Below are 15,803 nucleotides of genomic sequence, written 5' to 3' on the forward strand. Positions count from 1 at the left end.
CTTACTTTTTAATTCTCTTTATATGCTTGTATAGATTGTCATACACTTTCAACAATGCAACTTCAGTATAACAAATGAACAAATTATTTAAAGAAAGGCAACATCAAAAAGATAGGTCTTCAGCCTTGATTTAAAAGAACTGAGAGTTGCAGCGGACCGGCAGTTTTCTGGGAGTTTGTTCCAGATATGTGGAGCATAAAAACTGAACGCTGCTTCTCCCGGTTTAGTTCTGACTCTGGGGACAACAAGCAGACCTGTCCCAGACGACCTGAGAGGTCTGGGAAGCAGTGGAGCAAAAATAAAAATTTAATGTGGGGGGGGGTTTAAGTTTTAACTCTTTTGACTATATTACTTCTGTAAAAATAAAAAAATATAACCGGTCATATCACACTGGTCTGGATCAGTTATGAAACAGAAGCTGAAAGCAGAAAGCTACTGAGGGAAACAGGCAGGTACAATTCGGTGGTTATGTATGTATGCATGTATATTTGAATTTACTGCAAAAAAGTCCTTACTGCTGTCAATAAAGTTTTTTCATTGTCTCATCGTGTCTCTCTCTCTCTCTCTCTCTCCCTCCCTCCCCTCCCCCCCCATGGCTATCGTCTCTGTGTGTGTCTCACAGTGCGCCATATTTTACACCTGCTTTTCCCAGACTTTAAATTTCAGATGCAAGAAAGACGAGATACAGTTGCACCCTGGATGATACAGTGGCCCACATATAGAGATCATGGTGATGATGGTGACAGGACATAAAACAGTCCACAGTTCTAACCTGAGGACTGTGCAGGTCTGTGGTGAGCATAATGATGGAGTATGCCAGCACGTAGGCAGTATCTGCACTGGCAAACAGAGTCTGGCTGCAAAAGAGAACACATATCAGTGCAACGGTTAGCCATTTGTTTTCTTTTTAATCAAACGGAAACTTCTGTGACTAAAAATAAAAAAAAAAGACCTCTCTCTGGTCTTTTGAGGCCGATTCATGGTTGTGCGGAGGCTCCACGCAGAGCTTTGGCTGTAGCCTACGTAAGTGGTCTAAAGTTTATACTTGTGCGTTGGTGTGTGCGTCAATCTCTAAGCAAATAGCAGGGCCATAGCAGGGCCGGCATGTGTGAGTGTGTAGTAGAGCGAGTGAGAGTGTGACGGGGATTAGCTTGGGAGCAAGGACGCTAGAGAGGCATAGCGGGGGAAACAAAGCGTCTCCCCTGTGCTTTCTGACCACGGTGGGAAATCTGTAGCAGGAAAAGTTAACCCGCTCCTTGATTTCATGTTGTTTATGGAGGAGAACCCGAGAATGATTAGGGGGAAATGCAACGCTACCAAGCCACAGCAGAGCGGCATGCGTTGCGGTGACGTGTAGTTACTTTTTTAAGAGGTGCACGTCAGGCTACGGCGTAGGGTCGGTATCTCCACGTACCTACATACGTACCCACGCCGTCGATTTAACACAGAACCGTAAATCAGCCTTTATATTTCAAAAGGAAATCTAAAGTGGGTCTTACCCCTGGTTGCACTCCAAGTATCGAGCAGCAAACTTCTCCATCAGCCTGTCAATCTTCTGGGCCTCACCAGGCAGCCTGAAGCCTTCCAGGAACGCTCGGAGTGCCGAGACAAAGTCCCGCCCGCAAAAGTCCAACTGGTCCACATAACAGTACATCACTTCTTTGTTGAACTTGATGTTCTCGCCCACGAACTCTCCCACCTGGGTCTGTGGGTGCAGAGGTAAAGCAGTTGGAGGATTGCTAACGTGAATAAACAGTTTTGTTCATTGAGAACACACAGAGCGCTGTATATTTTAAGTTTGTGCAATCCCTCACAGTGTCCAGTCGTTCCTCCTGGTGTAAGAACTGGGCGATGTCCTCGGCTGTGGAACCCAGCATGCCCTGGTCCTGCAGGTACTGGATACCTCGCTTCGGCTTCTTGTTGAAACTGGGGAGAGAAAAGAGGAAGACATCGATGCTCATCTTTCCTAACCAACAACAAATAGCATTAAGTATAAAGGTGAAAATAGTCCACTATGTTGGACTGCTCCATTGATAAAGGCTAATCCTAAGTGACCCTAACCAGGTTGAGAAAAAAGGGCTCACAGTTCGATGCCGTGCTCGATGATGTCCTTCTGCTGTTTGATAACCTCGTACTGCTCCGGATGGTCTGCCTGGGAAACCGCGGCGATGGAGGAGACGGTGGAGTCTAGCGAACTGATGCTGTCTCGACGCCCTGCCAGTGGATCTGGGAGCTTCAGCTCTCCTCCCTCACTGTCTGATGGATGCTCCTGGCCTGTAAAACAAAATGATATGTTTGGACTTCCCCCGCTCTCCTGTGCATTCTTCCCATATTTACTGTACACTACACACTTACCAAGGTTAGCTTGAAGGTTTGGATTGACATACATGTCTTTGCTCCACTCCACCATACATTTGAGGATGGACACCAGGCACTCCAAACCCTTTTTACGTAGGCTCAGCTCCTGTGGATTAATATAGAACCACCCTGTTCATTTACACAGTCACACACATTCACATACATCATGTTACACATAAAACATGACGTATGAAACTAAAAAGAGTCCTGCCTCACCCTTTGTGACATTACAACTAGGTGCTTATAGTTTTAGAGATATGTTTAGCGAACAATTTCATATCTACGATTTAAATTATACATATGTACACATATGTATACATATTTTTCATTTTTAAACTTGTGCTCCTATGTTGATCCTTACAATATGCAACACTGGATCCCTGAGAGTACGTGTACCTGCAGAGGAGTCATCCCAAGCTCCTGACCACTCCTGCCCTGAGCGATCTTAGACAGGTCGTTGACAAGGCGCTCAAAGATGTTGGCTGCATTCAAGTCGCAGTCATAGTTCACGTAGATGTCAACCACACACTGGGCGTCTGGGGGGGGGAAGAAAGGTATAACAAAATTCAGTAAAATGTATTTCTTAAGACTCAACAATACAATAATGACTTGACTTGCAGCACTTCTCATATCCATGTTAAGGGATTTCCTGCATAGACAGCTGTGGAGGAGATTATTCTCATGTCAGATTAGTGTATAGAAAAGAAGTGTTGGAAAATAATCCTCATACAACCCCAGTTGTCTCCCTCCTCATATTTACAACTTTCATTCATGTAAACGGCGTGGATGAATAAATGAGCCAACGTCTTGGTATTCTATGCTTGTGCAATGTCAGACATTAAAAAACATGTGTTTAGACTGGCAAGGAGAGAAGAGGCGATCTTCCTGCGTACTTAGAAAACTAAAATTGATCGGTGATGCAGCCTGTAAGAAAACAGAAAACACTCAGTTGCCAAATATGGCACAAGCATTTGGCTCTTTCCATAAATGTCCTGTCATGTCTAAAATAAAGCAACATTAACATAAGTCCCCTATGTCTAAATGATAAAAAGCCATCACTTTAACAGCTTGATGTACTGTACTCCATGTCTGCATGGGTTTTAGTTTGACTGTGTATGTCAAATTCTTCAGTTATAAGTTGAGAAAAGCCTTTGTCAGTGGATTTGTACCTGCACAGATGCGTGTTAGTGTCTGGATAACCATCCACTTGTGCTCAAAGGAGCTGGTCGATGTCTCCAGGATGGTCAGAAATATCTCCCGGAAAAACACCTGAGACGAGGTGGACGACAGGAGATAGAAGTCAGGAGATTAAGCGACTCTTTAATCAAACAAGCAGGTACATTTTCCTGTTCAGTCATAGCTATGCCAGACAAATAACACAGATGAGACCGTCTGTACCTCAATCTGCATCTTCAGGTGGACCTTGAAGTGAGAAAGCAAGGTGAGGAAGATAGCCAGAGAGAGCTCAAAGACCTCAGGCACAGAGGAGACGCCATTTTTGGACAGCGCCACGCACAGATACTGTTTGATCGCGTTGACAAACATCTCGTGTGTGCGGAACACCGGCCCGGCGCCCTGCAGCACAGACAGCAGCAGCTGCAGGGACACAATCTTGGACCGCAACTCATGGGACCTGCAGAGGAGAGGGATTGTATGGGCATCAGTTACACTTTATGCCTTAAGTGTACATATAAAAAAGGAAACAGACAACGACACTGAAGCAGCATATACAGCAACATGCTCAGTAGACACAGATGTGCCTTCCATCAATGAATAGTGTGTTTACTTAAAGTTGAGGGAAACACAAGATATAATGGTGTTTCATCGTGGTATTTATTTAATGTAGGCCAGTCTGACTTCTTTGCAAGCTTCTTCCGGGCTCAGTTTACTCTGGCCTATTCACACAGACTGGCTCAGGGTCTAGTGTTACAGTAACTAGAGATGACAGGGCCACACAAGGATGGAAAAGGGCAAGTTAACCTGTGGCTACTGAGATGAAGCGCTGTGCGTAAGCGAAAGGCATTCATATTCATTTTGGCTGTTGCCATATGTCGAACCAAAAGTAGGTCAAGGAAGGTTTTCAGAGTAAGAGCGTTGATGATTTAAGACACTTGTGGCGTGTTACTATAGAAGTCATCATCATCATCATAAAAAAGACTCTAGTTCAGGATGTTACAATAATCTTCTAAAAAAAATATCTTAATGGTGTGATGTAAAAAAGAAATGTGGCCAACTGAGATGAGGTAAGACAGGATTGGCTACGCTAAGTTATCGTGCATTTAGAAGTCATATGAAACCAGGGCCTGAAATTAACACCCGACCACGCGTCAAATGCGGGTGAATTTTACAATTGGCGGGTAACACTGTCAAGCTACCTGCCACATTGACAGGTAGCCAATGAGAATTGAGTGATTCATTAGGTTTTTTGCAAAGTTGTTCTTTTACATTTCAACGAAGTCCGCCATTTCGTTGGATTTTAGCTAAAAATGTGGCGGCACATTACTGGGGTAAAGAGGCCAGCTGAAACGAACAACCGACAAAAAGATGAGGATGAGTCAAAGAAAAGTAAAAGAATACGTTTTAATACAAAGTGGACAATTGGTGACAACGGCAAGGTTCGTGAGTGGCTGATTTATGACAGCAGTACAGAACAAATGTACTGCAGTGACTGTCGTGTGTATGGCTCAGAGAAAGCAAAGTCAAATCATTTTGTAATCGGGACTAAAAACTTAAAATTAGAAGCAATTAAGGACCACAAGTCATCAAAACGGCACCTACACAGGATAAGTTGTAAACTATCAAAAACTGCGCGTCCGGAGGAGACCGCTGCGGTCAAGGCACTGACGTCCATGAAAGCAGCGCAGTTTGAGAGGAGGCGACTGCTGTTTCGGAACGTTCATGCGATCGGAAAGAAGATGAGGCCCTTCTCTGACTACGTTTGGATGTGCGAGTAAGTATTAAACTGTTGGTGAGATGGGATGAGATAATGCAACGCTGACGTAGGCTACAGTACAATGACAGTTGCACAGATGTGTGTGCGTGTTGGGAGTTGGGAACCGGTGAGAAAATGTCCGGTACCCGGTAACTTTACCAGTAATAATAATAATAATAATAATAATAATAATAATAATAATTTAGTTCTGCTTAACGGTTCCTGAACGCTGTAACTAACAGCTGCCAGGACCTGTCTACGTGACTAAATCAGCCATCAACACAGCCGCGCATGATTTGTTTACATACGAGCTGCGGTAGGTCTATATCTGTCGGGTTAGCACTGTGTGATGTGTACGTGCGTGTATGCGCTGGCATGCACGTGTTATCAAGCTAACTGTGAATTGTCATTGTGTCTGTCGGGTGGTACTTGACAGCACTTAAATGTGTATTCTTCAAAGTCAAAGAACAATGTTTGTGCAATTCCTGTTTTTCACCTTTATGAGGCAAAAAAAGGTGGTCAAAAAAAGTTAACTTCAGGCCCTGTATCAAACACAACACTCACTTTGGGTCTGGAGGTCCTTCAGCCAGAGGCTTCATGGAGAGTTTGCACAGAGAGCGGAACACTAGAAAGGCGTCTTTCTGCAGGATGTGGGAGAATCGAGCGGCACCGTGGGGTCCCTGCAGGGCCTCAGCATCCTGAGACAGAGGGAGAAAGTCAGTCTTAACTTTTTATGCAAGCAACACGTCTACATTATTAGGGGTGTTAAAATGAATCCTTGCATCGATACATCGCGATGCGGACGTGGATGATGCATCGATGCAGTGACAGCCCATAATTGATTATTGCCTACTGATGTTACTTGTTGATTTTCCGGTCACTGTTTTTTTTAGTTTTTGCCTTTTGTATGTCTGCTATGTTGGACTTTATTGCTGTATTTATTGCTGTTTTTAGTAAGTTCACTGTTGTGTGGTTTGTGTTGTATATTTCCATGTGATGTCTTCCTGCTGCATACAAATTGCCCTTCTGGGACAGAGTTTAGATTCTCTGTCTGAGCTGGGCCGTTATTTTCCGCCACTATCCTCAGGCCGGGCCCTTGATCAAGCGTTTGTGTTTTTTTTAATACTTACTTTATTAGCCTAATTGGGTGGGGAGAAAGCTATGCCATAATCAGAAATATTATTTATATAGGCTATATTTAGGCCAAAGTAACAAATGTGTCCAAAACGTTAACACAAGTTGGACTACAGTTACAAAACGCAACACGTGTCATGCACGGAGTCTCCTCCTCTCGCACACATCACACCGGGGCTGTTGGGCTGTATGGTGGAGCTTAAGTGCAACATGGAGTTTGAGGATGTAAAGAAAAAAAGAAAAACAGGAGAATTAACTTTGAGCAAGTTTGGAGGAAAGTCTGAGGTATGGAACCATTTTAAACAAGTCGTGGGCAGTGACAACATATGTGTCGGCTTTGTCGAGTGCATTAGGCTAAGTGAGGCACGCTGCTCGCCTATGTCAGCAAATAAAATGGGGACTTGGATGATGAATAGACACATGAAGCAGGCTCGCCGTGGCAGGAAAGATGACAGTCAGCCTTCAACGTCCTCCTTTGTTACTTTTCCAAGCATGAGGGCGAAGCAAGCCCTCACAGAGAAATGCGTTGAGTTCAAACAACTCTGAATTGTAGTTGAGAACGTCAGTTATAACGGCCCATGTATTAAAAAAGTGTCGGGTTGAAATCGGGCTCGGGATCATAATTACAGTTAATGTGTCGGGCCGGTCTCGGACACAACGTGCACGGGCTCGGGTTGGGCCCGGGCTTGATTTTTTGGGCCCGACCTAAGCGCTAAGCAATATCTAAGAATATTGAGGAGGTGACGCATCGTGACATTGAATCGTTTCAAATGGTGAGACCAGTGAAGATTCACACCCCTAGTCTTCGTCAAAAAAGGAAAGCAACAGCTCTGATTTGTCAAGCCCTAAACTGTTTCTGTGCTGGGACACTTCCATATGGATTATGGTTTGTGGCTGAGCTCCAGATGTGTCCAGAGGCCCTGAGGTGTGAGTCAATAATCTTATCAACAGGGTAACTTTTACTCATCACATTCTGGTAGCAGCAGTGCATTTTGCTGCTTACTAGTTCTCTATTATGATTACTTCTCTCTTCAACTTGCTTTGGCTGTGCACAAGTGGGACTGATGAGAGGAACTAAACAGTGCGGATGTTTTATAAAACTGATTAAAAAAAACAAAGTAGAACATTTCTACACAAGGGAAGTAAGCTTTCTGGCCATGTCTGGCCATAGGCGGGGCTGCCTGTATACTTGCACATACTCTACGTGTGCACACGCTTACAAAGGTTTACAACAAACGAGAATAAAACACTCAAACTTGAATCAAATTCCCTTAACTCTGAAACTTAAGTGAAGATCATAACAGCAGTTAAGGGTAAACAATATAAGCGGTATGATCTGTCATTACTTTGATATGGCTAATTATTTTTGCTCCTGTTCAGCAGCTTTATACACTGTTAGCTGAGGTGAAGGCACTAAACGTCACGTCAGACCGCTAAGGTAGAAATGCAATGCACTCGTTTAAGCATCAAATTTAAGATTTATTTCATACCTAAACCACAATAGAATAAAGGAATCTTTCACTGTGTTTCCTCTCAGCAAACTACTGATTAATAACTGATGGTATTAACACCTCTCACCAGCATATCTGTGGAGGAAACAGAAGAGCGGTCCTCAATGATGCCGTTCATATGCTGACCCTCTGTTCTGACTCCGGGGGGAGCCACTTCTGTCTGCTCATCGACAGGGTGGGCTGGGTGCTCACCTCCTGGAGGAGAGGCCGGAACAAATATTTTCAGGTCATGACCATTAAAGAAAAACACTTTCGCCAACAAGTGTTGAGAGGATAACAAAGAGAAAAACAGAATAGACAAGTAAGTCTGGACCTGTTCCACTGTGTATCTGTGTTGGCTGTTGCTCTCCCTCCTCTCCTTCCTTCGCTGCTGACTCTGCTGGATTTGGATTGCTCTCTGGTTTGTCCCCCTCCTCAGCTGCTGTAGGTGGTGTCTCTGCATCTTCTTCTTCAAAAACGGAATCTGATGTAAACAAATGAATCATGAAGATTAGAGAAGCTATTATAGAAAAGCAGCACATTCCACCGTTACGCCCTCAGATTTTCCTAAAAGAGCTGGGAGGAAAAACCAATGGGAACATTTTTGAAACTTCAAATGGAACTTAAATTTTAAACTGAAAGCCGGGAACACAAGTTGACACATACTTCCGGATGGTGTGATCTGTTCTGCTCCTCCATTAATCGGAGCGTTGCCGCCCTCAGGTTCTCCATTGATTGATGGCGTGTCTGGCGCTTGGTCCTGGTCCAGGTCGGGGGCTGGCGGTGGGGGCGTGGAGCTGGTGGGGTTGGTGGTAGTGAGGTCTGGAGAACTGGCTGCCGGGGATGGGGAGTGCTGGAGCTCCGGAGTAGGTGTCCGTTCAGACCGGGGGGAGCCGGACCTCCGATTACCAGGGACTGGGGACGGGTTCTGCGGGGGCAGACGAAGCCGGTCCTTCTCCTGCTCCTGAGCCTCCAGAGCCTGCGGAGGCAGCGGAAGGAGAAGAGGCGCCATGTAGAGGAATTGTTTTACACAAGGGAATTTGGAAGAATTGGATTAAAATAAATTGTCAATTAATTATGAAACATAGTATTGATGAACGGGACTAGTTGATTCACATCAAACACCGGTGGTGAGTCTGTGATTACAATCAATATTCCAATTTGAACCACCAAAATCTCCACTAATGTTTACCAGGGCCAAGCTCTGACTTCAGCCATAGCCACAGGCTCTGACCACTGACCGCAGCAGAGTGGCAGCTATGGTTGTAGGACTGGCTTCAGGCTTGGCACTGAAACAAAACGTAGCTAGATTCATAGCAACTGGGTCGTATCAGGTAAGAGTTTTGCGACACTTCTGCAGTCATGTCAACCTAATGGTTAATGCACTTTATGTTTAGACTTCAATTAGTTGAAGTTGGTCTGTTGGCCACTGTAGGTTGAAATGTGATCGTGCTTTGATATTAACATTAGTCATGTTGTGCTGATGGTCATGAAAGCTCCTCGGCCACAGGTCTCTGTAGCCAATGTTAAGATAATTAGCCTGAGCTAATTATTGAAAGCGGCTGCTGCGATTGAGACGAGCTGTGGCTGTAGCTGTGATTAGGTGGACATGGCTATATAGCTGTGCTGAGATTATTGCCGTAGTTGTAGTTATGGCTGGGGCCGTTATGATGAGGAAGGCTTTGACACATACGTTTGAGGACGTGCAGTGAATTGACATGGTCACATTTGTTGAGCAATGTGGAGAACTACTGTGGTGTGTACTGGTTACACAGATAGAGGGTTCCACAGATAGAAGCATCAAACCCTAGCCAGCCAGTTATAAATCAAACCCACAGCATTAGCCATAGTCTAAATACTCTAAGCCTGGCCTTCCTCCTCATGTTGTTGCATTTGTGCAGCCAAGAAGTATCTTTATTTTGTTTTTATTCATTAAGTATATTGCTTAACAAAAAATTTAATTTCTTTCTTTTATCACTTTAATCAAACATTCTAATGTAATGAAGTCCCCTTTGGCCATCAATGTAATTTAAAAGGAAAGTGCAGAGAAGAAAGAAATAATTTCCCCATGTTTGGCCAAAAAGTGACATCACTTGTATGGATAGAGTAACAATGTTTAATGCACTAACAGCCTGGTTTTCCATGCGTGTGAAGATAACGTTGAGCATCTGTGTGAGGGTGGCCTTAGCGGTGGTCTGGTTGATGAGGTTGCGGCTGGCCAAGTAGATGTTGTAGCAGGTTCTGACGGTAAGAAGCACCGTGCCCTCGTGGATCTCTATGTGCGGGGAGGTCACCGCCGTCAGCAGGGCCTGGACGGAGAGAAAAGTCAAGTCAACAGTTATCAGACAGGATGTCTTGTTTAGAAGACACTGCTGCTGCACCTGCTGAATCACCACTCCACTTCCCCACTCGATGTGGCACGTTAAAGCCGCAGAAGTATAGTTTTCTCATTCTCTGCTACTCCGTGTTTGGTACAGAGTTCAACTTTCCATTTTTAGAAAAATTATTAGAATAATAATAATAAAAAAATACATAATTTGTATTAGTCAGTCTAAATTAACTGCACTGACATTCAGGTGTCATTCAGTGGTGAATGTAAAACAAACAGATGTTAACAATCTGCTATAAATCTTATATCAACAGTAATAAAACTGTGAGTCATAAACCAGGAGAGACTTTGCACTTTCCAAACAACCAGGATGTGTATTTCATTCAAGGAGAGGAAACTTCAGTAGGCCGCGGTTATGAATCATATCTACTGTGCAAACACAAAGGCAGGTTGTCAAGCCAAAGAAGTGACCAGTAAATGTGAATACATGTGATAAAAAGTCTGAGAAAGATGGTGAAAGTGTGCACTGATTAGGATGTATTACAAGGCTACATTATAAACTAAATATTAAATATTAAGTCGATCCTCTCTCACAAAGTCAAAAATGACAATACTGGATATTGTACATTTTAAAGTGCTCATATTATGCTCATGTTCAGATTCATAATTGTATTTAGAGGCTTTATGTGGTTTAATTTTCAAAAAACACCATATTTTTTGTTGTACTGCACATTGCTGCAGCTCCTCTTTTCACCCTGTGTGTTGAGCTCTCTGTTTTAGCTACAGAGTGAGGCATCTCACTTCTGTTCCATCTTTGTTGGGAGTCGCACATGCGCAGTACCTAGGTAAGGACTACTAGCCAGTCAGAAGCAGAGTATGAGGGCGTGCGCAATCTCTAGAGTGTGAAACCTTTTCAGAAAGGAAAGCAAGAATTAATTTAACCTATGCAGCCTTTCTGTTCTTTACATTCATTACAATCTCGAAGATCTGTTTCGTTGTCTGTGGTGGCACCCATGGCGATAAGCGTTAATTGCAGGTGTGTTTTGGGATCTCATTTTCACTTGTTTTTGTTTCATTGTGTGTAGTCATCGCTCTTTTCTTTGTTTGTTCGACCATACAGTAGTAACCGTTTACTCGCAGCGTTAGTAAAGACCAGAAAATAATAGTACACAGCTTCACACAAAAGTAAGTTGAAGAGGGAGTCTGTTGCGTTAGCTCCGCCTACCCTCTCTGGCGGACCAACCACTGCTGGGTGATGAAAGCGCGCCACTGACTGTGTGCCGCTTGTGATTTTCCCAGGAATGTCACCACAGACACCCAGTTAGTAATACTGCAAATGCCTTCATCACTGGGCCACCGGCTCAACCACCATTTTGTTTCCTCATCCCTACCTGCAAACATGGCCAACTGTGTTCGTTGGAACACACAACCAAGCCCAAGGTACCATTACTGGGAACCAATCCCAGAATCTTTATGGTGGAGGGACAGAGCTTTACCCCCATGCACCCAGGCTTTTTGTTTGTCAATAAATAGTGACTAAACAGACATTCAATTTAAATGAAAATCTTCGAGATTATTACTTTAAAGCGTAACTCTCTCAAAATGCAACCTAGGGTCTTTTTGTGAATGTACCCGAGTCAAACTTTCGTTTAAAAGCATATTTAGGACGGAAGCGTCACTTTTAAGATGCACCGTATTTTTGTTTTTTGGTCAAATGGCCTTTTGAATGGGAGTAATAGGGGCACTTTTATGCTAGACTCAAAATAGCTATTTTTAAAACACTAAGAAGGCTCGACACAACATGAAACTTTGCTCCAAGTATCACCAGGGGCTCTACACCTTAACTACACCGGTGACCAAGGGATATACTAAATCTGTGGCTACTTGTTTTAATATCGACTCGTTTTGACTGCCGAGGTGGTAGCAGCCGGAAACAACAAGAGCTATGGTGAGTTGTTCAAAACCTCTCTTTTTAGTAAACTCTGGGTACACAAACAATGTTCTCAATGCTCGAGTTCATCTGTAGAGACCCTGGTGATACTTGGAGCAAAGTTTCATGTTGTGTCGAGCCTTCTTAGTGTTTTAAAAATAGCTATTTTGAGGCTAGCATAAAAGTGCCCCTATTACTCCCATTCAAAAGGCCATTTGACCGAAAAACAAAAATACGGTGCATCTTAAAAGTGACGCTTCCGTCCTAAATATGCTTTTAAACGAAAGTTTGACTCGGGTACATTCACAAAAAGACCCTGTTGCATTTTGGCGAGAGTTACACTTTAAGGTGCAACAGCTGAAGGATGTCAGTCTTAAAGCCCTTCGAATCCATTTTGAGGAAAATGAGGTAAAAAGAAATTCATTGGTTGAATTTTTTGTGTGATCATAGGTATGAAGTATTAAATTATGGGTTTGACAACTTAAGACGCACAAAAAGGCATAGCAAGGCATACATATATGTAGTTTTGTTTAAATAGTCAATATTATATAACGTTTCTTAACTCCTTTCCTAACAACAGATATAACATGCAGAAACAGGTTTTCCCCCACTTTTGTGAACCGTGTCAGAAAGCTAACTAAAGCGCCTCAGCCCTGACTGTTTGGCCTGATTGGGTCTCAAACAAACAGCTGGAAGATCTAAAGGCTGCCAGATGTACAAACGGGCTCTGGGTACCTTAATGATCTGCAGCTGGACTCCCTCGTCGGTCTGTGGGCCCTGGAAGCAGTTGCAGACAGTTTCCATCAGCCGGTCGATCAACCTCTTGCCCGGGGTTCTGCTGTCCGGGGCATTGCCTGTGATGTGGCCGTACGCGATCAGCTTCTACCGTGGAGAAACAGTGCACAGTGGGGCAGCAAAGGCAGAGTGAGTGTGTACTTCTCTGAGTAGTTTGGGGTCATTGTGTTATTCAAGTCATTGTGTGGAGTGTGATGCACACAATTCCCTGCACGCTTGTGGCTGTTTGTATTGAGGTGTACGTGTGTGAGTTTAGGGGTTTATTTCAGCGGTGTGTTTGTTTTGCTCAACTGTGAGTATGTGAGACACTGAGGAATGAAGGGTTCATTTTTGTGTGTTTAAAAGTGTCATTAAGGGTTTGTTTGATCAAAGGAGAGTATGTTTTTAAAGGGGCACTACTAGGGGGATTTAGTATTGCACCTCTGTGTGTGTTGGGGGACTACAAAAGACACATTTTAAAAAGGAATCTTAAAACGTCAAAAGGTGCAGAGCCTGAGATATCCTGACTTTCAGTGTCAAGTATTAGGTCATGTCCCAAAACACTGGATCCTACATTTCCCATAATGCAGCTATAATAAAGAAAATACAATAATGAACTAAATTTATACAGCACCTTTTTCAACAAACTAACAAGGTGCTTCACATGAGTAAATCACAACAACAAAAATGAAATAAAACACATCAGGTAAAAAAGATGTTAAAAAGGATTATATAATAAAATAATACTGTTTGGGATTCTGAGTTGCTGTGTGCGTTTGTGTGTAATGTAGAGTCATAGTTCCAGTTGAACATAAGTGTGAAACAAGATTTCCCCCCCTGCAATCACCACAAGATGGGTAATACAATCCATAAATACCTGCAGTGAGAAAGTGAAAGAGTCATAAAGAAAGCAGATGTTTGAGTGTGTGTGCGTGTGCGTGTGTGTATTGACCTGCAGACAGTCCAAAGAGGTGCTAACTATCCGGGGGGACTTTGATTGACAGGCCAACTCGAAGGGCAGCACATATTTGTCAGCCTCGATGTAGTTGGCTCTGGGTGGGACCACTGAACCATCCCTGCAGGGATGAGGAGAGCAAACAGTGTGTGTACTACAAACACAGTCCCATTGTAACCTCATGGTAAGTCCAGCAGATGATGTTAATAGATAAAGTGTAAACATTTGACAGCACATTTATATTTTTACGGAGCATTTAAGCTTCACATTTAAACCTCAGAAAATCATAATGGCATATTGTTAAAATAACAGTTTGCCTATAACAGCAGACATATTACCTGAAGGCTGTTTGAAGTGCTGCTGATATACTCCAAAATAGCAATAATAAAAGCAGCAAATCAACTTAGTCACAAATCACAGTGAGCAGCTGGGGTTTACTGCAGACTGCTTCAGGGCAAACCTTACCTTGACTTCTTGCCTCACGTCACAAGAAAAGGAAACTAACTGCAGTGCATTCATTCAGGAAAAAAAGCTATGTGCATGATAATACTTACTTTTGTTTTTCAAGCTCTGCCTTGATTTCATCTATGGAGGGAGACACAGGAGATTAAATGTTACTGAAGTCTGAACTTTAACCCTTTCAGCTCACGTCAGCGTGTCATGATCTGACTCTAGCTGTGGGGGTTACTGGGCCAATCCCAAACATGACTGCAGTAGGATGGGTTTTGTTTCCTTGTATTTTAATAACTGTTGGACAAGTGATGTTTCTGGTCAAAGTATACTATTGATATATTAGAGCAGGATTGAATTTAAGGCTTACCCTATGTTTAGTTACTAATTACCAGACCCAAACGGGTCACAGTTTTCAGCTGTGATCAAGAATGAAAATCTGACATTCTGAGTTTTATTTTATTTTTCTAAATTTGTTCAAAATGTGCGGACAATTCTGCGTCCACAGATTTCCGTGTGACCCTGCTAATCATTGATGAACAGCCTCCTTCAGATCTTTGATCTTTCTCATTTTCCCTGCATCACCATTCCCATCTGTTCTGCTATCTTTGCTTTTCTCCCTAAATCAATTTCCATTTCTTCATATTTTTTTTTTTTATGCCCTAATGATCTATCCAAGGCAAGCTATACGCTACTCAGCTACCCAGTGTTGCAGCCTTGAACAGTGAGTAATGGTGTGCATTCAGCCAGATGTGACCAACCGAATCGATTAGATTCACAACGATGTGGCAGCTTTATACTACTGAACTCAACCCTCACAAACTCACAGGGCTACACAGAGGAAATTAGCTTGAGCAACATTTACCACAAATGTCACAATCAATGTTAGACTTCAAGTAACTACCAGGAATGTATGACAATGTAATTTCATGTTATAAAAATGTGAACTCAGTTCCTATAAATTAGCGCTGCATTTAAATATAGAAAGGTACTCTTTTTATTTAGTCACCTCACCTGGCTCAGCTCAGGTGTTTTACTTAAAAACGGCCATTAACTATTAACTCTCTATCCACAGTAGGCCCATTTTAATCATGGAGGCTAAAGATGCAAAGGCCTGCAATCCACAGCATAACAACTTCGACATTTGAACAGAAGAGCATTGGGAAAGATGAGATGTTCATGAAGCTTGCATGGAGTTTACCCAAACACCAGACAGTGGTCAGTATGACCACGCAACACACACAAAACAGCCTACGTTGGTAGTGTGAGAAGTCGAAAAGGAGTGTTGTGTTCTAATAATATCATGAATAATGAGAGTGTCACTGGTAGACAGGGACAAAGAGCAGACAAAGCAGGTCAAACACACCAACCTGTTTGCCCAACTCGCAGTGACATTTTAGCCTTATTTCTTTGCAGTCAATCCTCTACGTTACTGTAAACTACACCTAAAT

General features: G+C 43.0%; 1 protein-coding gene across 1 annotated transcript in view; it reads right to left on the minus strand.

The window, feature by feature from the left end:
• Nucleotides 1–15,803, minus strand: part of arfgef2 (ADP-ribosylation factor guanine nucleotide-exchange factor 2 (brefeldin A-inhibited)) — a 33,945-nt gene that overhangs the window by 16,984 nt on the left and 1,158 nt on the right. The window contains exons 2-17 of the mRNA XM_078254281.1: nt 14,457–14,487; nt 13,900–14,023; nt 12,909–13,055; nt 10,044–10,223; nt 8,581–8,893; nt 8,249–8,398; nt 8,003–8,130; nt 5,855–5,988; nt 3,757–3,991; nt 3,528–3,627; nt 2,755–2,894; nt 2,356–2,464; nt 2,085–2,274; nt 1,815–1,926; nt 1,500–1,705; nt 773–857 (exon numbers count right to left, since the gene is read on the minus strand). Of these exons, the coding sequence (XP_078110407.1) occupies nt 773–857; nt 1,500–1,705; nt 1,815–1,926; nt 2,085–2,274; nt 2,356–2,464; nt 2,755–2,894; nt 3,528–3,627; nt 3,757–3,991; nt 5,855–5,988; nt 8,003–8,130; nt 8,249–8,398; nt 8,581–8,893; nt 10,044–10,223; nt 12,909–13,055; nt 13,900–14,023; nt 14,457–14,487 (2,384 nt within the window). The remainder of the gene's footprint in view (nt 1–772; nt 858–1,499; nt 1,706–1,814; nt 1,927–2,084; nt 2,275–2,355; nt 2,465–2,754; nt 2,895–3,527; nt 3,628–3,756; nt 3,992–5,854; nt 5,989–8,002; nt 8,131–8,248; nt 8,399–8,580; nt 8,894–10,043; nt 10,224–12,908; nt 13,056–13,899; nt 14,024–14,456; nt 14,488–15,803) is intronic.

This window comes from Sander vitreus, chromosome 7 (genome assembly GCF_031162955.1).
Source record: "Sander vitreus isolate 19-12246 chromosome 7, sanVit1, whole genome shotgun sequence".
In the NCBI taxonomy this organism is placed as follows: domain Eukaryota; kingdom Metazoa; phylum Chordata; class Actinopteri; order Perciformes; family Percidae; genus Sander; species Sander vitreus.